Source organism: Callorhinchus milii, unplaced genomic scaffold (genome assembly GCF_018977255.1).
Source record: "Callorhinchus milii isolate IMCB2004 unplaced genomic scaffold, IMCB_Cmil_1.0 Scaffold1, whole genome shotgun sequence".
NCBI classification, from domain to species: Eukaryota; Metazoa; Chordata; class Chondrichthyes; order Chimaeriformes; family Callorhinchidae; genus Callorhinchus; species Callorhinchus milii.
The window spans coordinates 15,436,709-15,463,893 of NW_024704742.1; the positions used below are offsets into that span (position 1 = coordinate 15,436,709).

The 27,185-nt window shown below is 40.6% G+C and overlaps 1 protein-coding gene across 1 annotated transcript in view; it reads right to left on the reverse strand.

Moving 5' to 3' along the window:
- The window catches only part of LOC103177362 (TNFAIP3-interacting protein 1), a 43,921-nt gene extending 20,515 nt beyond the window's left edge, over positions 1–23,406 (reverse strand). Inside the window, exons 1-3 of the mRNA XM_042339396.1 lie at positions 23,386–23,406; positions 22,861–22,928; positions 10,029–10,124 (exon numbers count right to left, since the gene is read on the reverse strand). Of these exons, the coding sequence (XP_042195330.1) occupies positions 10,029–10,124; positions 22,861–22,862 (98 nt within the window). The 5' untranslated portion in view covers positions 22,863–22,928; positions 23,386–23,406. The remainder of the gene's footprint in view (positions 1–10,028; positions 10,125–22,860; positions 22,929–23,385) is intronic.
- Positions 23,407–27,185: the final 3,779 nt, after the last annotated feature.

Sequence of the window (27,185 nt, forward strand, 5' to 3'; positions counted from 1 at the left end):
TAGACAACAACAGCAACAAAATTACATTTATAGAGCACCATTCACAATGGGAGGATGTCCCAAGGCACTGGACAATCAGTGTCTCGGACCCGAGCTAGGGGTCGGGATCGGGGAAGATGGAGGGCAGGGGCGGTAAGGAGGGTGATCGAAGGCAGAAAACAATATTTAGTAAACATTTGTTAAACCATCCTCCAATCACTAGTACCTGTACTCAGCAAAATTGCTACCATCTATGTCGTTACAGTAATCCTAAATGGGTATGTCGTAGCCTTGCATTCCACCAAATACATTCTGCCAGGATTCAACATCTTTCCTCCCTGTAATTAGACTGAAACATAGCTCCCAATCCTGATATGAATTTTCCATCATATTTTCGACTCCAATTTTTGTCTTCTACTCAAGACCAGCATTCCATGGGTACAAAAGCCTTCTGGTACATCAGCAAAGAGGCCATTCTTGTTGCATGAACTTTGAAGGGAGTGTTGGAAAGCTATTCAATCGTAGGGAGCATCAGAGTCGAGCCCGCTCCTGTCCTCGTCTGACATAAACGCACTTGCATATTACAGCAGTTATCAGTGGATAGTGGTCAAGGCAGAGGACAAGAGATCAAAGGTTTATGGTGGAGAAGGGCAAGTTTAGGGCAGGCATCAGGTATTCTTTACATAGAGGGTAACCAAGAACTGGAATTGGTTATTAAAAAAATTTCCCAGGACAGTGGACAATTAAGAAACAATTTGGTTGGAAAATTAGACGTGTCAGTATTCTGTATGGATGAGATCACTGAAAATTCTTTTCATCTCTTGAGTATCCAGGAGTGAGAACCCTTCCTGTATTTAATAATAATAATCCTAGTATTTAATATAGCAACTTGTCACATTTTTGATCTGTCTCAAAGCGCTTTGAAGCATATACTGTAAAGTGAATTGACTACTGTGCGGGCGAAACATGGTAGCCAATTGTGCCCAGTATTGTCCCACAAACAAATGTGGGTTGAGTGATTTGCTCCTCAGCTCAGTGGCAGTGAAGCTCGTCATAGTGCCTGGCTGAGATCAGTTAACTCAGCAAAAAATGAGGGATTGAACCTGAGACTTTCTTGCCTGTATGACTTGAGTCAATGGAAGTACTGAGTCAGATTTTGTATTGAAGGGGAACTAAAGTCCAAAATTTGCTTTGTAGTACCAGAGAAAAACAGCAGCAACACACTACTTAGTACTTGTGATCTTCTTCCGGGGCACTCTGAAGGAGTTATAAGAAGGAGCCCTAAAAGTTTAGTGGGAGCAGGAGCATTGCCCTTGCCTGACAGATAACCAAGAGTTTTTATTCCCAATATTAAAACAAATAAATGAAAGCAGATTGAAGTTTTGCACATTCGTTTTCAAAGAACTACTAGAATAAAGAAATAAAAATAGTTCTTTCTCCTTCTAACAAAGACATGAAGAGCCGAATGTCCTTCTGTGCTGTAAATTTCTATGGTTTTGTAACACACTGTCTCACTTGAGCACAATAACTGTGGCCTATCTAGGGCTATTTTGGTGATGTATAACACAGGAAAAAGCCAGTTCTCCTAAAGCCAGTTGGCCTCTGGAAATTTTAGTACACACCAATGTAATACTGCATATTTGCCAGTACTACATTTCTTTGGATTCTGTTCCCAGGCCAATTCAAAGAGCCCCTGGTAAAACCAATGGACCCATTTGGGACACACAAAGCTATACATCACCAAAGTTGTGCTAGATGGACCACAGTTATTGTGCTCTAGTGAGAAAATATGTTTCAGAGAGAGAACATAATGGCCACTAGTGAAAGACAGGCCCTTACTGGCCATGGGATAACTAGCACCAGTGACAATTATATCACATATTGCATTTTCACCCCATAGAGCAGTGATAAGGGTGGCCATAATGGGCAGATTGACCTACAATTCTGTAAACATTTCTATGGATGGTAAGGAAGAATTACTTATAATGTTCTAGATATTAGGAGTAAAGGTGGATGGGGGGAAGTAAAGATGAGATTAGAAATTTACAAAAATTAAGTGGCAGGACAGGTTGATAGAGCTGTTAAAAAAGCATATTGGAGCCTTCGCTTTATAAATAGAGCCACAGAGTACAATAAAAGCAAGGAAGTTCTGCTAAACCTTTATAAGTCACTGGTTAGGCCTCAGCTGGAGTATTTTGTTAAATTCTGGGGACCAAACTATAGGAAGGATATCAAAGCCTTGGAGAGGGTGTAGAAGAGATTTAGCAGAATGGTACTAGGGATAAGTGACCTTAGTTATGTGGAGAGACGAGAGAAGCTGGGATGGTTCTCCTTAAAGCAGAGAAGGTTAGAGGAAGATTTAATAGAGGTCTTCAAAACTATGAAGGGTTTTGATAGAGTAGATAGGGATAAACTGTTTCCCCTGACAGGTGGGTCGGTCCAGGGGACATAGATTCAAGGCAATTGGCAAAAGAACCAGAAGGGAGATGAGAAGACACTTTTTTCCACAGAGTTGTTACAGTCTGGAATGTACTGCCTGAGAGGGTGGTGAAAACAGACTCAATAACAATTTCAAAAGGGGATTGGATTGGTATGAGGAAAGAGCAGGGTAGTGGGACTAAAGAGCCGGCACAGGCACAATGGGCCAAATGGCCTCCTTCTGTGCTGTAATATTCTATGATTCTATGAAAGCTTGATTATTTACAGACATCATTGAAATTTAAATGACAAGTCTTGGGGTCACTCCTGACCAGCACTATTTTTCTATAGCACGTACTATAATCTCAGTAAAATGAAAAGCACACGAACGGCAGCTAAATATTGTTGCTGCAACATGAGTGATTGAAAACTGAGGAGATGGCTGTGGTATTGTCACTCAAGAGGAACAGGCGGTCACAGGAGATCTTAATAAGAGAATTACCTGATAGACTGAAGGAGATTATAAAGGGACTAAGGACCAGTCTTCCTTACAAACCCATAATCTAATGAAGGCTCTCGCATGATGCCATAACCCACAATTAGAAAAAAAACTGAGCACAAATTGAATTCTTAACTTTAATCTTGTTCATTTTTAGTTGTAACATGTGTTGTTAATGTTGCTTCATACTCTTTTACTGTATCCAATTTATATTGATATACTGCATTCTGTGTATGTACGTGGGTGGGGTGCAGTAACCTTTGTCATGGTACTTGTCTGTAAAACTGTAACAACAACAACAACTTGGATTTATATAGTGCCCTCCATGCCGGACGGCATCTCAGAGCACTGTAAGAACACGTTCACAAGTTCTCAGGAAAGAATTTCAGTTTTATCACTATTTCAAGCATGTGTGGAGTCAATAAAGAGCAACGCTGCTGGTTATAACAGCCATCGGATAATCTCTGGAAGGAATAATATGTTGCCTGGAAAATACAACACTTTACAGTATTCAATCTGTAAAATAATTCCTAACTTGCTTTTTCCAGATACTTTTTGCATTTAAAACTGAATTCAACAATTTTCCAAATTCTGCATGTTCTGAAATGCTACATTAATAAAAAAATCTACACGCGTAAAATTTCTACACAGCACACACAAAGTTCAGCATAATGTTAGGAATTTGAACTCACAGTCCAGGTTGACACTGCAGTGCAGTGGAGGGTGGGGTGCACTGATTTATGTTGTCTCCCTGGGGAAAAGTGTGCATTAGTTTTTCTCTCCAACTCTCATTTTCTCACTCATTTTCTCGTACTTACTCACTCTTTGCCTCACACAGTTACTTTCTCACACCCTCCAAGAAGTGTAATGCAAGGGATATTGTCTTGGAACTACATGTCCTGGCAAGTCTTGCACGACCCATGTTACCCCTTCATGATGCCCTCCGGATATAGTTATTGTAGCTTGTGTGGGAGGAGCTAGGGAGTTCAGCGAGTAGGGTGTTCCAATAATCAAGCCTGGATGCAATGAAGGTGTAAATGAGAAACTCGGTAGCCAAGTGGAGAGAGGTAGTGGCAGAGAAGGGGCGATGTTGCAGAGATGAGGGAAAGCCGAACGAATGAGAATCTGGATGTAGGGTTTGGTTTGGCCCAAAGCCAACTCAAAAATGTGTTCACTGCCAGGAAATTTTGTGGTTAGTGATGGTGGAGTGGTCGCCATTGCTGTTGAACAAGGAGGCCAATGCTGTTTCACAAGAAATCAGATTAAGACAGACTCTCCCAGTCCTGATACTGTTCCCAACACATGTGGGAGGCTGATTAGAATTCCTATATGGTGGAATGTGTATCCTGGTGGATTGGCCTCAGTGAGCAGGAAGTTGTGATCAGATTCAGTGAGGCCTGGAACATTAACGTGCTAACCTTTAGTCAAAAGCCACAATCTGTGAACCGGAAGTCAAAAGCCTATCCAGCTTAGCATCTGTTGGCACCTTGTAGTGTTGGAGATAAAGGAGAAAGTATGTCTCTGCAATTTTTAATTTTAAACTGTATATTAGAACCCCAGACATGCAGAGGGCTACCAAAATAGGCTTCACGTTTACAAATTAATATCAAACATAGCTTGCACAAAATGTAAATGTTTTTTCCCCTCTGACTAAATCACCAGCACCTGAGAACAAAATTTTATTTTATCAGTAACAATATGAGATGGAGATCATCTCTCCTCCTACACGTTCTCCTGGATGTGCCTCTGTCAGCTGCAGGCCACAATGTTTTTCAGAAGTGTGACTTATTTTGGTTCAGTCTCATTTCCTGCTGCCACCCCAATTTTCAGCTTGTGGCACTTGCTGCACATGAATTTCGACTGTTTCTGCTAACCAGATAACCTCTTTTAATCATTCTGCCCCCGCTCTCTGGAATGGAACTCTTAACCCAGAGTCCCTCTGCCACATTCCTCCCGCCACACCCTTAAAACCCATTTTAAGAACTGTTTCACAAAACACCCTTTTGGTCATCCTTCTCCCTATCCCCAACCCTTCTCACCTCCCCTGCCGTGCTTGGGTCCTCAGAAAGCTGTGTCAAGTGCTTTAAGATGAAAGTTTGCATTGTATTGTATTTGAATGCTTGGAATATGTAAAATACAACAATACAATTAATATTTATGCAGCAACTCACCACAAAAACAAATTATGTTTGTATAGCGCCTCACATTGGGAGGACATCTCAAAGTGGTTGACACTGCTTGCTGGGCACCCAAGCTGGTAATAGGAGCCAAGGGGTGGTGGGGGGGTGGGGGTGGGGGAGGGGTAGTTGGTGACTAATAGCATAGTTAAAGAATTGATATAGGACTTGATCAAGGGCCATCTCAAGATCAAGATTGATTTTGATGAAGAAGGCTCTTCAGTCATTTGATCTTATCCCATCAGAATATACATCCTACCATCTGCCCATCACAGCATCAAGCTGTTTTTTCTAAGTTGAACCCAGTGTCCTGGCCTCAACCACACTTCCTGGTAACCTGTTCCAGTCATTATTTGTCCTCCAGATAAAGAAAAACTTTCTGGTGTCTGTCCTGAGTTTGCACTTTGCAATTCAAATACTTGTCCTCTCGTTCAATTGAAAGCAATAATGAGACCAACTTTAAGAATGTATAATGTAGATGAACTAGAAGAGGGCTTTGAAACGTAATACATTTCATCCTATTACACTCCAACCAACCACCAAACTGTACACATACTGCATCATTATATTCTCATCTCATTTCCAACTAGTTTAACTGGTTTAGTTGGTGCAACCATAACTAGGCCAGTTACAACACAAGATTTTTTCTTAAACTATGGCCCTAAGTAGAATTGGCCTGTCACTGTTTTACCATGAGCTTTGTGCTGACAATGCTATTCCAGGAACATGTGCTTACATGATTCCACATCACTCGCGACCACATCACTCCCATCCTCGCTCGCCTCCACTGGCTTCCCATCCCCCAGAGGATCGAATTCAAGATCCTCATCCTCACCTACAAGGTCATTCATGGCCTTGCTCCCTCCTACTCCGCGACCTACTATCCCCCTACCTACCTGCCTGTACCCTCCATTCCTCTGGCTCTGGTCTGCTCCACATCCCCTGCCCCAACCGCCCTACCATCGGTGGCCGGGCCTTCAGCCTCTCAGCCCCTAGGCTCTGGAACTCTATCCCCCAGTGCCTTCGCCTTGCCTCCTCCCTTTCCTCCTTCAAGGCCGGTCTCAAGACCTTTCTCTTTGACTGTGCCTTCAGCTCCCCTCTCGACTCTCTACCCCCTCCTTGCTCCCTCCCTTCCCTCCCCTCACCCTGACCATTTCCCCCCTGCTCGGGTCCTGACCCAACTGTCCAGCGCTTTGGGATGTCCTCCCGACGTGAAAGGCACTCTATAAATGGAATCTTGTTGTTGTTGTTGTAGCTGACTATTTGATCAAAGACCATCTGTCCACTATTAGTCTGAAGCAGTTCCTCACCACAATTCAATAATTAACATTTAATGGGAGTGAAACTCTGATCACCAATAAATGTACTAATCCTGGCAGTAAGCTCAGAATGGAGAGTGCCAATGATAAGCTTACAATGGCAAGTTCTTTAAACTTACCAACCAACAGAGAATCAGGCATGTTCACTCTCTCTGATCAATACAGTTATCAACAGATGGAGAATTCACCCATTACCCACCCCCCACCACACTTCTATTGCGTTAATATGAAGTCTAATAATATTCTTGTGCTGCATACAGTCACAAATCTCACTCCCACCCCCCTCTGCTTTCCATCCCTCCTGACCCCAACTCCCAGCTTGGGTCCAAAAACCCCTGACTGCAGCGCCCTGCGATGTCTTTCTGACTTGAAGAGTGCTATACAAGTGTAATTTGTAGTTGTTCCTTGCAGTCAAGTAAAGTTGAGAAACAAATCAGAAATAGCATCCTGATAAATTACTGTTGGTTTGTTTTCAAACTTCTGCCTGATAAACCTACACAAAACCACAGATAGATATCAGTTCAAACGGTGGGTGAAAATTGTAGCCTTTTATGAGAAAGAACTTGTATGAAGCACTTAAAATTTCACCTCAACATGTGATTCAAGATCCTCGAATTCAAGATCCTCATCCTCACCTACAAGGCCATTCACGGCCTTGCTCCCTCCTACCTCTCCAACCTACTATTCCCCTATCTATACCCTCCGTTCCTCTGGCTCCGATCTGCTCCACATTCCCCCGTCCCAACCGCCCTACCATCGCTGGCCGGGCCTTCAGCCTCTCAGCCCCGAGGTTCTGAAACTCTATCCCCCAGTGCCTTCGCCTTGCCTCCTCCCTTTCCTCCTTCAAGGCCGGTCTCAAGACCTTTCTCTTTGACCGTGCCTTCAACTCCCCTCTCAACTCTCTACCCCCTCCTCACCCACTCCCTTCCCTCCCCTCACCCTGACCATTTCCCCCCTGCTCGGGTCCTGACCCAACTGTCCAGCACTTTGGGACGTCCTCCCGACGTGAAAGGTGCTCTATAAATGGAATCTTGTTGTTGTTGTTGTTGATTGTTCTTAAGAATAAGACAGCCAGGACTAAGCAGGTATGTTTCTGAACCGTAGGGATTCGAAAACCTCTCTTGAAATCCATCAAAATCAATAATGTTATTAGCCCATAATGTAAAACTCTTTCAGTGTCTGTGAAACAGAAACAATATTCAGATGTACCCCAAAGGGAGAGGCAGATTGTGACTGAAACAATAATAGAATTACCAACCTTTTACATCTACATATCTGTTGCTGGTATATAATACTGCAAGGTTTGTCTCTCCTTAACCTGAAAGGGGGATTGAGCAGATGTGGCAATTCATTTTCCTGTGTGAGGTCAGGTAACTTAAATACTTGCATGAGGTGCATGAGTTTTGTATAAAAAACAAATGGTATCAAAGGCAACAGGTGCAGCTAAACAAGCAAACCCAAAACTAAGCAAAACCTAAAGGCAAAATACAAGAGTGACAAACCAGAGGGTCAGCAGTGAGAGAGGCCTCACCACCCTTTACATGAAAGAGGGTTTCATCGCCAGCTTATTATTTATAAATCATTCACAACATTGCGATTAATTTTACAGTCCTTTTGTTTTCAACTTTCTGCAAGCATATAGGTTTTCACTGACAATATTGAATGTCAAGCTTTCCTGCCCTCCTGCTGATACTCTTCACAAGATTGCAAGAGAGGTTTGGGTGAATGAGATCCTTCAGCCCATTTGATCTCATCCTTCCAGAACACCTGCCCGACCGTCTTCCCATCACAGCATCAAGCTGTTTCTTTAATAAGTACTCTGTCTTGATCTCTGGTCCCTATCTTTTTCCTAGTTACCTATTCACTGACTCAATAAATCTGCTACAGATGAAAACTGTGGTGTATCTATTCAGTATGTCAAAAGAAAGTTTTTGTTCATATACTTGGGAGTTTGTAGAAGCTGCTGGAAAATGCCAATGTTTAATAGATCCTTGTGGAAAGTCATATCAAAGCTTAATAGATCAAATGAAACATTTTTAAGCAGTAATGCAATGGTGAAGTGTGTTGCATCAGATGTTATAATTAGGAGGCCCTAAAGCACATCATCCACACACTTATAATATCATCTAGGCTGACATTCCAATACAGCTGTATTGTTGGAGGTGCTGTCCTTCGGATGTGATGTTAATACTGTGCTATCTTTTACCTGTTCAGGTGGATGTTGAAGATCCAATGGCACTATTCAAAAAGAGAACGTCTTTTTTCTCAGTGTCCTTGCCAAAAATTAAGTAAATAAAATTGGTTCATGGCTGTTTAACTCATTATTAATATTATTAACTTAAGGATTTCACGTTAGGCTCAGACGATGGCTTATCTCACACCATTTCCTTCATCTGTGAATAACTACAGACTCTTCAGACAGCGTAACAAAGTGAACATCAACATACAAGTAAAACAGCCCATATTGAGAAGGCATGGATATATGTAAATGGACAAACATGTTATTAAACAAATAATACATTTCCCAATTCTGCTTTGGTTTCCAGTAATATCCAGTAAATAGCCCGAATTGTGAAAAAAGCATCATTAATTACTTTGTAGTGCTGATTCAAAATGGACTATTATATCTTATGCTTCATATTGCCAATGTGTCTATGTGGGCTAATCAGGCTGCATTTATTTAGCTTCATAACATCTGCCTGTATGCTTATGAATTATACTTAGATTTGATACAGTGTCCACAAAATGAGCTACTTTGAAGTGTATTGATTGTTTTGTAGACATGTGTAGCAGCTAATATGGACCAGCTACATCTCAGAGAAGCATTGAGATGAATGACTAATCAAGTCTTCAGTCATTACGCTTCCAGCCTTTGGAACTCCCTGCCTCTATCTTTTCACCTACACCTCGCCCCCTCTCTACACTTCTTAAAAAACAACCATCACCTTTCAACTGTGGCTATAGGCCCCTCGCCCCCTTCCCCTTTCTCCTACTTCAGCATCCAACCCTGGAAACATTATGTACTCTGAGACATTATCTTATATAAATGGTGCTATATAAATACAAGTTGTTTTCGTTAATCTGCTTTTGGCGCTTTTGGATGAGGGAGGAATATTTGCCAGGATACCAGTTGGGTGAATTCCACCTGGGCCTAGATTTACTCTATTTATGTAATATTTCAGAGCACAAATTCCTAAATACAACCATAATTTTGAAGCCAACTTTTTTAAGTTATTTTAGGAACAGCAGAAAAGCGACTTCAAAGTTAGGTCTGAATTCAACAAATTTCGGAACACTGAGAAATGTTACACAAATATAGTAAATCTAGACCAAGGCGGTCATACTCTCGTGTAGTTTGTAACTGGAATTCTCTTTCAGAATGTTGAACTGCTAAATATGTGCTGAGTGATGTTCTTCCCCTCCCCTCCCTTCCCCGCCCCTGACCCCAGCTCAGGTCTGAAATGCTGTACTCTGTCCAGCGCCTTGGGACGTCCTCCCGACATGAAAGGCGCTACACAAATGTAATCTTGTTGTTGTTGTGTTTGACCAGAAAATAAAAAGCTCATTCTCCCATTAGTTTGCTATAGTAGATTGCTCAAAGTAGCTATCTAAATTTGTATGGAGTGAAATACATACCTTACTGCATGCATGATCTGCTCCCTGCTGCTTTGTTGTGGGCCCAGAAGTGTCATCAGGCCTCTGTTCCCATTCTTCAGCTGTTCACAAATTGACGAGAAAATAAATGTACTAGTCAAATATTGCATCAAACTGGGTTCAACTCCACAATACACAACCACTACACTTTACAGTAAATCCCGTGAAGTGCTTTGAGACGTCCTCCCAATGTAAAAGGCACGATATCAAGTGCAAGTAATATATGAATATATATATTAACAAGTTCATAAGCAAATCTTAGTTTAATAGATTTAATATTTGTTTGCATGTTCCATTATTTAGAACAATGTATTGTTATGTTATTCACAAACTGCGTAGAGCAGCAACTTCTGGTTCGTGAATACTGCATTTTCAACTTCAATATCAAGCTGTAGAAGCTTAGCCTCGAGTATTTAAATTCTGTCGCAAAACACACACTTCCCCTTCCACTAGTTATCTAACTGGCCAATAATAATAATAATAATCCTTGCATTTGATATAACGCTTTTCATGTCGGGAGGACGTCCCAAAGCGCTTCACAGAACACACTGTAAAGTGAATTGACTGTATATTTGTGGGCGAACACAGCAGCCAATTGCGCACAGCAATGTCCCACAAACAATCGTAGATTGAAAATGACCAATTTATTATTGTTTTTGGTTTTGGAGGGATTATTATTAGGCTCTGTGTGGTGTAAGGAAACTTGCCCAAGGTTTCGCCCTCTGCCTGGAATTGAACTCAGGTCTCTTACTTGCAAAGTGAGTGCTCTCACCACTGAGCTACAGGACTCCAATAGTAAGTGTGTAAGAGCAATGTCCCTTCTAACTTATCTTCCCTCACTGTTAGGATGGAGTTTCGTTTCTAGATCTATCGACCTCCAAAACTATCCCATTTAAAGCAACATTATGAAGGTTTAAGTCCGCGTTTTACCAAAAAAAATACATATTCCTTCGAAGACAAAGTCTCGCAGATTATGACTGATGATTCTATCTACTAACCAGAAAACCAAAATAAAGTAAATTATAAAGAAGTCATCTGTTTCAGGAAGAGCGAGTTGCCCTGAAACCAGTGTCAAGGCAGCACACACTCCCATAGTCTCAAATCTGGGTCTCAAAACACTAAAAGGCAATGCAGGACCAGTTTCCACTTCCTCAAAGCTTTGTTGGACATTGCTATGCACAAATTAGCTGCCTGGCACATGTGCCTACAAATACTACTGAGTCACTGCACTTAACAATAATTACTGTAAAGTGCTTTGGAACGTTTTGACCCTGTAGTCGCTATATTAAACGAAAGTATTATTGTTATTTTATTATACCACATTTAGTACTGAGCATGCAAGCTGATGAAAACAAGAAACTAGTCAAATACAGAGAATGAGAGACATACATTAAGACTAGCTATGCAGTGTTAAGCTTGTCTGCATACCATTATTACCACTGTGTGCAGAACTGAGTTCTGACTACTACCTTTATTGACTAAAAACATTCCTGTTACTGGAAAATGTAAGTGAAAAAAAGTGACATTTGAAAAAATGATTTCACATATTATCATCTGAAATTTACATTTCTTCCTCCTCACCGCAGTCTGTGTATTTATTCCTTTTTTTTCAGCTGTCACTTTCTAACCTTCTGACTCAAGACCTCTGAGTCTGAAGCCTTTTTTCCCATAACTAGCTCCCTCTGCTGGATTCATCATATATACAATACAATACCTTAAACAGGCCAACTGAGGCCCACGTTTCTCAAGCTGTTGGGTTAGGGCCATTTTTTAAAGATATTAAGGTAGAGCAGAATTTAGGAGCTGTTTTAGTTGATTTAAAATTAGAAACCATTTTCATAGTTCTTTTTAGACCATAAAGTTTTTTCCGCCTTTGGATAACGTGACCCCAAGAACATTTAAGGGATAATGTATAATGTTATTATGGATCATATTATGTCGTATTCAGGGCAGTCAATAGACCAGACAATTTTGCCCTTACCAATGATGTGCTCTCAATTAATTTAGGATTTTTAGTCATTACACTTGTTTCAAATGAAAATCACAGAAAAGTGGCCTGAATAGCTGGTTTCCCTTAATACTGAGATGCCCAGCAGGGGAGATCTGTTATATTAAAACACCAGTTGTTAATAACATTTAAAAAGCAATACCCAATATCAGACAGTCAGTAATTATAACATGAATGACTGAATTATGAGCATGTAAACACCCACATAGGAATCACAAGATTAGTTTGGGTGAACAAATGGGGAGGAAAATGAGCCAATGGGGAGATTGGAAGATCATTTATTTTACACACTAGTAGTTATGATATGGAATGCACTGCCAGAAGCAATAGTTGAGGCAGAATCAAAAGGAACTATATAAAAAATGAGTAATCTACAGTGATATGGGTTAAGGGCAGGTAAATGGGACTGAAATGATTGCTTTCAAGAGAGTCAGCACAGATCCAATTGGCCAAATGGCCTTTTTCTGTACAGTAAATTTCTATGGTTTAATGATTCTAAGAAGGCACTTTGGCCCACTTTAGCTCATCCTTCAAGAATCCCCCCCTACCCAGCTTCCCATTACAGCATCAAGCAATTTCTTAGACAAACAACAGGAAGGGTAGTTGAGTCCGGCATCCTGACATGACCCACACTTCCTGGTAATCTCTTCCAGTCATTAATTACCCTTTGGGTAAAGGAATACTTCTTGGTATCTGTTCTGAAATTTCTGTTTGCAACACTAAACTTATGTCATCTTTTCCGGCTGTAACCTCTGACCTATGTAATTAGAAAATCTCCATGCTTTACTCATGCAGAATGCCAATTCTGTGATCTAGATCAGTATGGTCAAAGAGACGGAGGGAAAAGAAAGAGGGGGGAGTGAGAGGATGGGAGAGAGAGGGGCGAGAGAAAGGAGGGGAAAGAGAGAGAGATGAGGGGAAAGAGAAAGGAGGGGCGAGAGAAACAGAGGGGAGAAAGAGTGGGGGGAGAGAGAGAGAGTGGGAGAGAGAGAAAAGGGGAGAGAGAGAGAGAGAGATCGAGAGAGAGGGAGGAGAGAGAGGAAGGGGAATTCTAGTGTTTCATATCAAATGAGATATGATTAGGTCTGATATGAAAATGTTGCCAATTCCACCCCAAAAATAGAAATGCTAAAAATCCACTGGAGGTCAAACAGAAAGAAAAAAATTGGTCAACTGTTTCAATAAAGGGTCAGATCCCGAAACGTGGTTAACTTATTGTTCTCTTTCACATGTTGTTGATTTACGATATTTCTGTTTTTCTTTCAAGAAGTTTGAATGGTGATGTACTTTTTGCATCCACATTATTCACCCTACAAATCACTTGCAGTTTTGGCAAATCAATATTTTGTTAAATTACATGTCCGAAAGATAAATAAAATTGTGTGTTTGCAGTGAGTGAGTGTGATGGATCATATTTTTGAAATTGCATTTTTGAAAAGAATTTCAGCATTACTCTGGAAAGAAACCAATTGTTCTTCACAGATGTAGCGGAGTGGGCAGAGGGGAATACCAAGCATTACCTTTCACACATCTATTGCTTTTTGAATCTCTGAATGAAATGAATGGACATTATTAGTCACCTTTTCTTGTTAAAAGTTAAATAACACTTTTCCCTCCTATGTGATTTCAGCTCTTGTGGGTTCACCAGCCCCTTAAAATTCCAGCCAACACAGAAAGCCCAAAAAACATAATTGTTTTTGCTACAAAACAATAGCTTCTGGCCCTGTAACTCTGCATTACAGGGGTTCAATTAATTTTGACAGATGTGCCGAGTGTGCACATGGCTGGGACTGTGCAGCTACTGCATGGATGCTCCACACCATCATTTATTTAATGCATTGGCTCAGATTTGTTTTGTTAATTTTGAAACTATGTAGATAATAACTGTGCTACCTTTTCCAACAGTAGGAAGTTACAGTTAACTCTCTTATCTTGGATAATAGAATTGGTCTGTTTTCTCAAAAAAAACTAAAATATTTGTTAAATAATGGAATTGTTGATAATTCTTTGCATTTTATTGTATAAATAATGCGAGCCATGGCTGATAATTGTCCTTCCTTTCTCCAGCTCAATATGAGCACAAAATACATCACAGGATCGTCAGTTAGCTTTATGCATTAACAATAATAATAATGATAATCTTTGCATTTGATATAGTGCTTTGTCACATCAGAGCACTTCATAGGATTTACTGGGAAGTGAAGCAATTGTGTATTTGTAGGCAAATGCAGCAGCAGAATTGTGCACACCAATGTCCCATAAACGCCATGAAATGAATGACCAATTTTATTTTGGGGATTGTTGATCAGGATACCAGGAGAAACTCCCTTCTTTTTTGAATAGGATCTTTAACGTCCACTTTAACATGCAGATGGGACCTCAATTTAATGTTTCATCTAAAGGATGGGTGAAGCAGATTGTGCCCCTCCTGGGAGAGACTGAGCCATCCATTCCAGACACAGAGAAATTTCCGTGTGTAGGTGGCATATGTGTAACGCTCAATCTGGTTTGGGCATTCTTGTGCACAGTGATAGTTTGCTGCAAATGTCAGACACCCGACAAACCCAAAACAATATTTTCTGTTCCTAATCGCATTGGTAAGATGTTCAGATAAGTACATATTCAGAGCTTTGGTATTGATTACAGTTTTTAGATGATAATGAATCATTTATATGATTAATTTAGAAATGAGATTGCACAAACTCAACTCATACAATACTTTTTGTTATAAATGATTAAAAAAACACAATATAAACTAGGCTTACTTATGTATAAATGTAATACTTTCATGTGATCGAATCAGCTGCCATACTTAGATTTTATATTGGAATTTAGCAATAAACATAGAATGTTTTAAATACATACATCAATACACTATATTCCAAACAACACATGTTGGTCCCTGTGTATACACCAGTCCCATTGTAATGAACAATCTTTTCTCAATCTAAAAACTCATTTTGTACTGCAGGTTCAATATTGTCATTGAGTGTCACTGTACATTTATTCTCTCTCTAAAATGCAGACCTAATGTCCTAATGGCCGCTGATGTGCAAGCTGTTCACATGTCCTATCATACAACTGACAAACATTTTAACAAGCAAGTATTTGATGTCACAGTTTAAAATATATGTTAGACCAAAAATATCACAACCATAATCCATATCATTTTTGGATAAACATTCAGTCAAAATGTAGTCAATGTGAACAAATCTACAAATGTTCTGGTTTACAGCTAAGAAATAGTTAAAATAAACAATGACAGTTAATTTACTAATCTCAAACTGTTATTATGTATTATAGGATAGAAAGGTCAAAGTACTTACTCTAATGGAATTCCCCCCTAACATGTATTTCTATTTACAATAAGACCATAAGACGTAGGAGTAGGAGTAGACCATTCAGCCCCTTAAGCCTGCCCTGCCATTTAATAAGATCATGGCTGATTTACTAACCTAAGTCCATTTACTCACCCTATCCCCATATCCCTTAATCCCTCTAACCTTTAGAAATCTAACAATCTCAGTTTTGAATATGTTCTGGGGTAGAGAGTTCCACAAATTCACTACCCTCTGAGTGATGAAATGTTTCCTCAACTCAGTTCGAAAAGGTTGACCCTTAATCTTGAGACTATGACCCCTAGTTTTAAATTCTCCAACCAGGGGAAACAGTCTCACAGCATCTATCCTGTCAAGGAATCTTATAGGTTTCTATAAGATCACCTCTAATTCTTCTATATTCTAGAGAATATAGGCCTAGTTTACTCAACCTATCTTCATAGGTCAACTCCCTCATCCCAGGAACCAACCTAGTGAATCTACGCTGCACCCCCTCTAAGGCGAGTATGTCGTTTCTTAAATAAGGAAACCAAAACTGCACACAATATTCCAGGTGTGGTCTCACCAAGGCCTTATACAACTGCAGCAAGACTTCCCTACTCTTGTACTCTAAACCTTTTGCAATGAACGCCAACATGGCATTAGCCTTCCTAATTGCTTGCCGTACCTGTATACTAACTTTTTGTGACTGATGTACAAGGACATCCAAATCCCTCTGAACACTAACACTGTCTAGTCTCTTCCCCTCTAGAAAATAATCTGCTTTTCTATTTTTACTTAGGTGAATAACTTCACACTTCCCCACGTTATACTACATCTGCCACCTTCTTGCCCACTCACTTAGCCTGTCTGTTTCCCTTTGCATTCTTTGTGTGTCATCCTCACAGCTTACACTCCCACCTATTTTCGTAACATCCGAGAATTTAGATATGTTAAGTTCTATTTCCTCATCTGAATCATTGATATACACTGTAAATAATTGAGGCCCAAATACTGATCCTTGTGGCACTCCATTGTCAAATTCTGCCAATCTGACAAAGACCCGTTTTTCCCTACTCTCTGTTTTCTTCCTGTTAGCCGCTCTCCAATCCATACTAATATATTGCCTTTAATTCCATGGGCTCTAATCTTATGCAACAGCCTTTTATGTGGCACCTTGTCGAATGCCTCCTGAAAATCCAAATACTACTGGTTCCCCACTATTCAACCTGCTAGTTACATCCTCAAAAAACTCTAAAAAATTTGTTAAACATGATTTCCCTTTTGTAAAGCCATGTTGACTCTGCCTAATGTTATGTTATGATTTTCTAAACACCCCAAGACAACTTCCCTAATTAAGGACTCTAGAATTTTTCATACCACCGATGTCAGACTAACTGGTCTATAGTTCCCTATTTTTTGTCTCCCACCCTTCTTAAATATCGGCATAACGTTTGCGACCTTCCAATCACTGGGAACCTTTCCAGAATCCAGGGAATTTTGGAAGATCAAAAATAAAGCATCCAGTATCTCTGCAGCCACTTCTTTTAAAACCCTAGGATGCAGGCCATCAGGTCCAGGTGATATATCGTTTTTTAATCCTATCAATTTCTCTAGTTCTATTGCTTTACTGATGTTCATTTTTTTAAGTTCCTCACTAACATTAGCCTCCAGGTTCCCCTCTATTTTCGGTAAATTTTCAGTGTCCTCTAACGTGAAGACAGAAGCAAAATAATTGTTTATTGACTCTGCCATTTCTTTATTCCCCATTATAATTTCTCCTGTCGCTGCCTGCAATGGACCCACATTCACTTTTGATAGTCTCTTCCTCTTTATGTACTTGTAAAAACTCTTACAATCTGTCTTTATGTTCCTAGCTAGTTTACTCTCATCTTCTATTTTCTCCCTCTTAATCGGTTTCTTGGTTTTCCTTTGCAAATCTCTAAAGCCCTCCCAATCCTCAAGTTTACTGCTCTTTTTGGCAGTATTACAGGCTTCTTCTTTTAATTTTATACTTTCCTTAACTTCTCTAGTTAGCCAAGGTTGAACCACGTTTCCCGTGGTATTTTTATTTTTCAAGGGATTATGTGATCGCTGGAAATTATGTATTATGACTTTAAACGTTTGCCATTGCTTTTCTACTGTCATATTTTTTAATTTCCCAGTCTATTTTAGCCAAATCTTCTCTCATACCTGCAAAGTTGGCTTTATTTAGATTTAAGACCCTTCCTGTGGATTCAACTATATCACTCTCTAACTTATGTTAAATTCTATCATGTTATGGTCACTCTGCCCTTGGGGAGCCTTAACTTCCAGATTGCTGATTAGCCCTATTTAATTACACAAAACAAGATCTTGGATAGCCTGTTCCCTGGTTGGTTCCTCACCATACTTTTTTATAAAACTCTCTCTGATGCATTCTGTAAACTCATCCTCTAATTTATCTTTGTCAATTTAGTTTTCCCAGTCTATATGGAGATTGAAATCATTCACTATTAGTGTATTCCCCTTGCTACATGCTCCTCTAATTTCCTGATTAATACCCTGGCCAATACTGAAACTGCTGTTTGGAGGTCTATAAACTACTCCCACTAGTGTTTTCCGCCCCTTGTTGTTTCTTATCTCCACCAATACTGACTCTACATCCTGATTTTCTGATTTGAAATCCTTCCTCTGTACTGTTTTTATCTCACCTTTATTAGCAGGGCTACCACCTCCACCTACCACCACCACCCCACCACCCTCCCCCATCTCGTTTGCCACAATGCCTATCTTTTCTATACATCAAATACCCCGGAATGTTTAGCTCCCACCCTTGGTCTCCCTGTAACTACGCCTTAGTAATAACCACTAGATCATACCCATTTATCTCTATTTGTGCACTTAATTCATCTATCTTGTTACGAATGCTTCGTGCATTCAGATATAGCACCTTTAATTTTGACCTCTTACTATTTCACCTGCTTATTAATGCCCTATTTCCTTTGTTGAGCTTTTTGTCCCTACTTGACACACTCTGTTTTTTGGCATGGTTTAAAGAGAAGGTGGATGAGTTTAGAGAATTCAATTATTCCTTAAGCACTTGCTGATGCTATTTTAATTCTCTATCCTTTTGTAATGCATTGTCTCACTGTTGTAGTGGTACAATAGGGAGAACAATGTATCATGGAAACATTGGATAATCTTGATGCAGAGAACCCGCATTCCAGCTCCATTCCTGGAAAAAAGTGGGAGATCCGAGCGCAAATATTGTGGCAGTTTAGTTGCAGGAGATCAACATGCCAAGCCAAGCACTACACTCTCAGGGTTAAGGGAAAACTATTTAGGACCAGAATATGAACTTGGGAACTTTCGCTGTCATTGCAGAATTCAGCCATCTTATTATGTTGGCAAAGGCTGATAGCCCCTGTGAAAGGATGCTTCATGCTTCTTTTATAATTACCCTTTTCAAATTCAAACAATACCAAAGAACTATTTTGCGAACTGCAAGACTTCCTATATTTTAGCAAAACATGAATTTCATGGACATCTGAAATATTCTCTGTGCAAAAATGTCCCAATTTACAGGAGGCTTTTGGGATCGATATTCAACTCTGAAAATATTTAAGTGAAACTCCATTCAGACATATACAATAGAATTGAATTAATTAGGCAACAAATGGATCCATAATAATAATAATCCTTGCATTTGATATAATGCCTTATCACATCTTTGAAACATCTCAAAGCGCTTCACAGAATATACTGTTAAGAGAACTGACTGTATATTTTGTGGGTGAAACGTGGCAGCCAATTTCACACAGCAGTGTCCCAGAAACTATCGTGGATTGAGTGACCTAATTTTTTTCAAGAGTTTATTAACCCCGGGAAAGAGATCTGCCAATTGTCTAACAATGGGGTTCCTACTTACTGCTAGGTAAACAGAGGCGTGTGGAGTAAGGAAACCCAGATCCTCTCACTTGTGAGGCGAGTGCTCTAACTACTAAGGTACACAGGACTCCATGTGATATGACTTGTGTGAGGTATACTGTATACTTGTATACTGTGTTACAAAATTAGACAAATATTCAACACAGTTCAAGTACGGTGGGTGATAGTGAAAGAGTGTATCCTCTCCACACAGACAACAACAACAACTTGCATTTACACAATGCCCCTCATCCAGAGTAGCGTTTCAGAGCGCTAATAACTAATAACTAATAATTCACAGATTGCCTAAGGAAATGTGTCTCACTTGTTAAAAAGGTCACCAGCCAACACTATGCAGGAATATAGCAAAAATTTCCATTTCATGCAGCATTCCACATTTCCCACAGTTGCTGTCAGATATTTTGCTGGATACACCAGGTAAATCATCATGCTTAGCACTGTAAGTCTGAATTCCTACCTTGTCAAGGCATTGGAGAGGGTGCAAAGGAGATTTACCAGGATGGTACCAGGAATGAGGGACTTCAGTTATCAGGTGAGGCTAGGGAATCTAGGATTATTCTCCTTGGAGCAGAGAAGGTTAAGAGGAGACTTAGACTTAATAGAAGTTTTTAAAATTATGAGGCAATTCAATAAGGTGAACAAGGAGGAATTATTTCCACTGGCGGGTGCGTCGGTAACCCGAGGACACCGATTTTAAATGTCGTTAAAAGAAACAGAAGGGAGGTGAGGAGAAATTTTTTCACACAGCAACTTGTTTGGATCTGGAATGCGTTGCCTGTAAGGGTGGTGGAAACCGATTCGATTACAACTTTTAAGAGAGAAGTAGATAATTATTTGGGGAGGACAAGTTTACGGGGCTATGGGGAGAGAGCGGGGGAGTGGGATTAAATTGGATAATTCTTTTCAAAGAGCTGGCAAAGACATGATGGGCCAAATGGCCTCCTTCTGTGCTGTATAATTCTATGATTCTATGATTGTCTTAGCTTGCAAGGCAATTTTGGCCTAAAATGTAAAATCACTCACAATTCTAGAGGATTCCTAAATTCAGTCTCAATTTGATAAATGGTTCTTTTTAAGAGCTGAGGAAAATTGACTTCTATGGTTAAGAATGAGTGAATGAATTGTTCACAATTTCATGTGACCTTCCATTCTAAGATTACCAGATATAGTCAAAGTGTACTTTTGAGCCACGTATTTGCTAAATTCATCCTCATGTTTCCGTTTTGTTGTCTTTCCCTCCTCTATCCATTCAATGTACTTCTCCACCCCCATTTTGAGTCTACTAAAAGGTCAGATCTGAAATGTCAATTCGCTCTTGCATTCTTTTTACCTGGTGTTAATTTCCAGCTTTTCTCTTTTTATTCCCAGCCTCAGTTAATACTTTTGATTCAATCCTGTTTTGAAATGTCCCAATATGTTTTGCTCTCACTCGGTTCCAGTAAAATAAACATGCAATTCTTATCGTAACTGACATGTTGCGACATTCATCTGAGATGAGTTGATATAGCCACTGCATAATCAGAATATTTCCTTGGATTCTGCGTCACAGCTTAATCAAATGCAATGACTATTTTTATTACTGGAAGACTTCTTCCCTTGCCTCCTTTAAGGCCGGTCTCAAGACCCTCCTCTTCGATCGTGCCTTCAGTCGCCCTCCCACCACTTTGCCTTCCCTCACTGCTACCCCACCCCTCCTCCATGCTCAGGTCCTGACCCCTGACTGTCCAGCGCCTTGGGACGTCCTCCTGATATGAAAGGCGCTCTATAATTGTAATTTTGTTGTTGTATTATAAAATGTTTTTAAATTGTATTTTCTACTTGAATTAATAACTGGATTTAGATTTGAAAATATTTCAAGCTGCCTGATGACTATAAAAATTCCATTTTCACCAGTTTAAACATTTCTAAAAAATATGCCTGCATTCTCCCATTACAATAAATGTCAATAGAAAAATCTGCAGCGAGCTAACTGAGAATACCAGAGGAATGGAAAGGGATTACTAATAGAAGAATCTAATCACTGGGATTTAGAAAACATCTGCAATCAACAGAGTGGTTTATTCATTGACATCCGAACAGGATTAAAGGCTCCAGTCCTCTGGTAGACATGGAATACAACAGAAATTAACATTTGGATTAGACATTAAACCGAGGTCCCATCTGCCTGCTCAGGTGATTATTAAAGATCCCTGGGAACTATTCAAAAAGAAAAAGAAGGAGCTGCTCCAAAATTGGTCACTCATTTCATGACTATTTGTAGGATATTGCTGTGTGCAAACTGGCTACCACATTTTGCAAAATACACAGTTAATCCACTTAACAGCATATCCTATGAAGCGCTTTAATTTGTCTTGATGATGTGACAAGGCGCTATATCAAATGAAAGGATTATTTTTATTATTGTTATTACGTTGGGATGATGTGACATCCAAGAGACATTTAATATTGCTTAGATTATGTGCATTTTATCATAAGCGCTTTGGGACGTCCTCCCGACGTGAAAAGCGCTATATCAAATGCAAGGATTTAATATAGCGCCTTACCATGGTGCACAGCTATGTACCACAAACAGTCATGGATTAAAATGACCAATTTATTATTCTTTTTTTTAAGGAATTATTGCCCCCGGAAAAGCGATCCGCCAATCGATAACAAGCAGGTTCCTACTTAACTGCTAGGTTAAACAGAGGCATGTGGAGTAAGGAAACTTGCCTAACATTTTGCCCTGTTGAATATCGAACCCAGGTCTCTCACTTGCGTGCTGAATGCTCCAACCACTGAGTTATAGGACTCCATTTTATTCTTTTATAAAATAATTTTACTGACAGTGACTTATATATGAGCTGCGATGTAGAGATCTTGTATTGCCTATGAAGACAATATTCTTTAGTTCAAAATGAAGATTCGTATTTCAGAATCTGCCAAAAACTGGATTCCCTGTAAGCATAATAATAATAATCCTTGCATTTAATATAGTCACGTTTTCAAGATAATAATAATAATAATCCTTGCATTTGATATAGCGCTTTTCACGTCGGGAGGATGTCCCAAAGCACTTCACAGAACACACTGTAAAGTGAATTGACTGTATATTTGTGGGCGAACGCGGCAGCCAATTGCGCACAGCAATGTCCCACAAACAGTCGTGGATTGAAGTGACCAATTTTTTTTAAGGAATTATTACTCTCGGAACAATCCGAGTAGAAATAATAGTAATTTGGTCACTCAATCCACGACTGTTTGTGGGACACCACTGTGTACAATTGGCTGCTGCATTTCGCCCACAAAATATACAGTCAATTCACTTTACAGTATATTCTGTGATGCGCTTTGAATCGTCTCAACAATGTGATAAGGCATTATATCAAATGCAGGGATTATTATTATTGTTATCAAATCCAGTCTCAGGCAAAATGTTACCCCTCACATCCACACACAACATATATATACATACATACATGCATTGGCCGTATAGACACCCAAAGTGGGAGCACACTTTTACTTGAATCTCTTACCAGAATATGCATAATATTGAAGAAGTTCTAAAAAGTTACTTACCATAATGTACTGTGCAGTTGACTCCACCAGGCAGCACTCCCTTCCCAAAGTGTACAAGTTAATATGCGCCTCCACAATAAGAAAAATATACAATCAGGAACACTGTGACTCCTAACGTAAAGAATGTGATCTGCGAGAAAACAAGGCTTCTCGAGTGTTTATACGAAAAGAAAAAAAATAGCCAGTCCCTTCTCTGAGGGAAATCCCTTAACTTTCTTACCACATCGTTATCGAAATGTTTCGACTGTTGTGCCCACTCATCCGCAGACTTCTCTTTAAAAGCGGATTAAAAAAAAGATCAGAGGGTTGTGTGATGTAGCAAAAGCACTGAGGATTCCCTTGTTTGCCTCGCTGTGACGGAAAAAAGGGTAAACACCCTCCCACACTGCTAAAGGAAGCCCTGCAGGAAAGCCTTGGTGAAAGCTGCAGCCCCCACACGCACACACACAGTACAGTGGAAAACTTCATCACAGGCTCCCGGCAGCTTCTGTTACAATATCATAGAAACTTTCAGGCTGTAACTTACAGTAAGAATCGGGCAGTTGCAGCCACCGATTTTGCATCAATCGTAAATGCTCCATATATTTTTAATAATCTGTGGGTTCGTTTTGAGGTTTCTTTTTAAGTGATGTGAAATTACCTGAAAAGAGTTACAAAAGTCATGCAGGGTGACGGCTATGACTAAATCAGTTAATGATTGCTTCCCTGAGCTTGAAGTGACCTCAGTTTCAGGATGCGCTGGCTCTTCACTTAATAATTAATAATAATATTAATCCTTGTCTTCGATATAGCCTCTTATCATTTGAGACGTTTCGAAACAATTCACAGAACATACTGTAAAGTAAATTGATTGTATATTTTGTGGGCGAAATTTAAAACACCTTTTTGTCAAAGCAAATAAAGTGAATTTTAACTGGCTGCTACTTATAAAAGTATTGCTTCAGTTTTGATATATTTACTCTCATTGACATACCTATATATAGTATCAAATGTATTGATATTATTTAAGAGCTGTATTAAAATATTGTACAGTATTTAAATCTATTGCAAGTATATTACTTCTCACGCCTCTGTTTATCTAGGACCAAGTAGGAAACCTGAAGTTAGTCGATTGACAGATCACTTTCCTGGGTGTAATAATTCCTTTAAAAAAATTGGTCAATTTAATATTATTGAATTAAATCCATGACTGTTTGTGGGACATTGCTGTGTGCAATTGGCTGCCACATTTCACCCACAAAATATACAATCAATTCACTTGACAGTATATTCTATGAAGCGCTTTAACATGTCCCAAAGATGTGATAAATTGACCAATTTCGCTCCACCAGGTCTGGTCTCCTCCTTGTCCCCCAAATCCTCTGCTCCACCATCGGCAGCTGTGCTTTTAGCCACTACACCCCGAGGCTCTGGAAATCCCTTCCTTACTCCCTTCGCCTCGCCCCCTCTCTTCCTATTTTCAGGTCTCGGCTGAAGACCTTTATTTTCGACCGCACCTTTGGTCACCTTCCTTCCCTCTCCCCATGGCTCGGCCCCGGGATCCGTTACTGTGAAGCGCTCTGAAATGCCATCCGGCATGGAGGGCACTATATAAATCCAAGTTGTTGTTGTTGATAAGGCGTTATTCAAATGCGAGGATTTTTATAATGGTGAAATTACCTCTAGAAGAAAGCAGTAGGGACAGTGAAGTAATATAAGTATTTAAAATGGGAGAGTTTATTTTAAAGACATATGAATTTTATAAAACCTTATCAAGGTTCAAAGTCCTTTACAAGTAATTACCGTTCATTTTTTTTCGTCAGTGTAGTGTCTGACATATGCGGAAACCAATCATCATGTTTAAAAGCATCCAAACAAAACTAAGGTTTCCATGTATCCCACCTACACATGGAAATCTCACAGACAGATTGTTGGAATGGAAATGCACTCTCTCTCCCTGGAGGGACATATCCTGCTTACCTTATTCCGGAAAGTATTACAAAAATAATAACAAAATTACGTTTGTATGTTTAAGTGCCTTTCATGTCAGAAGGACATCACAAGGCTCTGAACAGACAGAGTTATGGACCCAAGCTGGGGGTCGGGGTCGGGAAGGGTGGAGGTCCGGGGAGAAGCAGGGAGATCAAAAGCACGGTCGAAGAGGAGGGCATGAGATAGGTTTTGAAGGCGGCATGGGAGGGGGTGAGGTGGAGGGACTGCGGGATGGAGTTCCAGAGGGTGGGGGGAGAGTAGCGGAAGGCGCGCCTGCTAATAGTGGACCAGTGAGGCAGGGGACGTGATGAAGGCCGGAGCCCTCTAAGCAGATGGAGTGAGCAGGATGGTAGGGTATTAGGAGGTTACAGATGTAGGGGGCAGCAAGGAGGAGGGCTTTGAAGGTCAGGACCAGGATCTTGAACTGTATCCTCTGTGTATTCTCCACTAGAGTTGGGCAAGGATGGGAGTGATAGGGTCACTGAGCCTAGTGAGGGAGAGGATATGGGCTGCAGAGTTCTGGATGATCTGCAGTGTGAGACAGTGGCGGAGCCGGGTGACATTGCGGAGGTGGGTGAAGGCCAAGCAGGTCATGGTGCAGTGTGGGGTAGAAACGATAGTTGAGGGTCAAACAAGACCCCAAGGTTCCGGACTGGCTTAGCAAGGTGGAGTGTGCAACCATGGATGGTGGTGCTGTCAGCTCCTGAGGTGAGGAAGCGCTGACAGGAGCGAATCAGGAGAGCCTCGGTCTTGTTGACGTTCAACTGAAGAAAGTTAGCTCTCATCTAGGACTTGATGTCTGACAGACATTCTGTCAGGACAGCTGTGGTCCTGGAGTCAAGGGTGGAGGCAGAGAGGTAGAGTTCGGTGTCATTCGCACACATGTGGAAGTTGACCCCATGTCTGCGGATAATGTCACCAAGAGGGAGCATATAAACATTGAAGAAGAGGGCGCCAAGGACAGAGTTCTGAGGAACGCCACACCAGATGGTCCAGGGTATAGAGGAGAAGCCATTTGTACAGATGAAGGGCAGGTGGTGTGAGAAGTACGATCTGAACCAGTCAAGGACAGATACATGGAGATTGAGGTGAGAGGAGAGGTGGTGGATGAGGATAGAGTGGTCAACAGTAACGAAAGCTGCAGAAAGGTCAAGAGGACGAGGAGGCAGAGGGACCCCTGGTTGCAGATGGACAGAATGTCATTTGTCACTTTGACCAGGCTGTTTCTGTGCTGTGGAGGGGTTCGAGAAGAGAGTGGCACACAAGTTGACAAGAGTCAGGTCTTGGGCACCCCGAATGTCTGTTGGGGTACAGCTGGAACTTAACCAGCTAAAACCACATAGTTTACCATTGATATTGCTGTCTGGCAAGCTTTCCCGCTGCTTGTCCAGCTAAGATAATCCTTCCCTATCGGTTATCGCTTGGCTTGCAGGGTCAGCAAGAGCTGAGTGGGTTGACTGCCTGCCACAGGTGACTGGTCTACCCTTCCAGGTCCTGCCGACAAGCCAGGCTAGTTGTGCTGTCATCAGCAGTACACTGGATTACTGCAGACCTGCCTGGCTCAGGAAGCACCATCCGAAACACCACTTCAATAGCAACTGAAATCAGCAAGATCCCTCTGTAGTTATCGGTTTCACTAGGGTCACATTCTTGTGGATAGACACCACAATTACACTCTAGAACACTGATAGGGTGTGAGCTTCAGAGAATCTTGTTGACCAGCGCAAGGACGGCAGCTCCAAGGTGAGTTAGAGGTTCCTGGCTTGGATCTGTAATACCTTCACCGTTCTCCATCTCCTTCCTCAGAGCAACTTTTAGGAATTCAGCATTGATGCTGTCTGCACTAGCTGCCTTGTCATTGGCAAAGCGCCTCAGTGTGGAGGCCACCTCCTTCCAGCGGATTGGGCCATTAAGGCCTACATTCAGGTCTACATCTCCCACCAGCTCTTCTAGTTTCCTTACTCCACACGCCTCTATTTACCTAGCAATAACCTGGTTGTTAGTTGATAGGCAGATTACTTTTCTGAGGCTACTAATCCCTTTAGAAAAATAATAATTTGGTCACTCAATCCACAACTGTTTCTGGGATACTGCTGTGCGCAATTGGCTGTCAATTCACTTTACAGTATATTCTGTGAAGCACTTAGAGACGTCTAGAAGATGTGCCATATAAAAAAATGCAAAGATTATCATAATCTGTCTATATTCCCCTGAAGTTGTTTACAAATTCTTCATTGCTAGCTACACTCCCTTTATTCATAATACTTTCTTGTGATCTCAACAATTGTCCCCCAAAGAACCATGAGGTGAATGAAATATTAATCTGGAGATTTTTAGTTTGGATATATGTGAGTC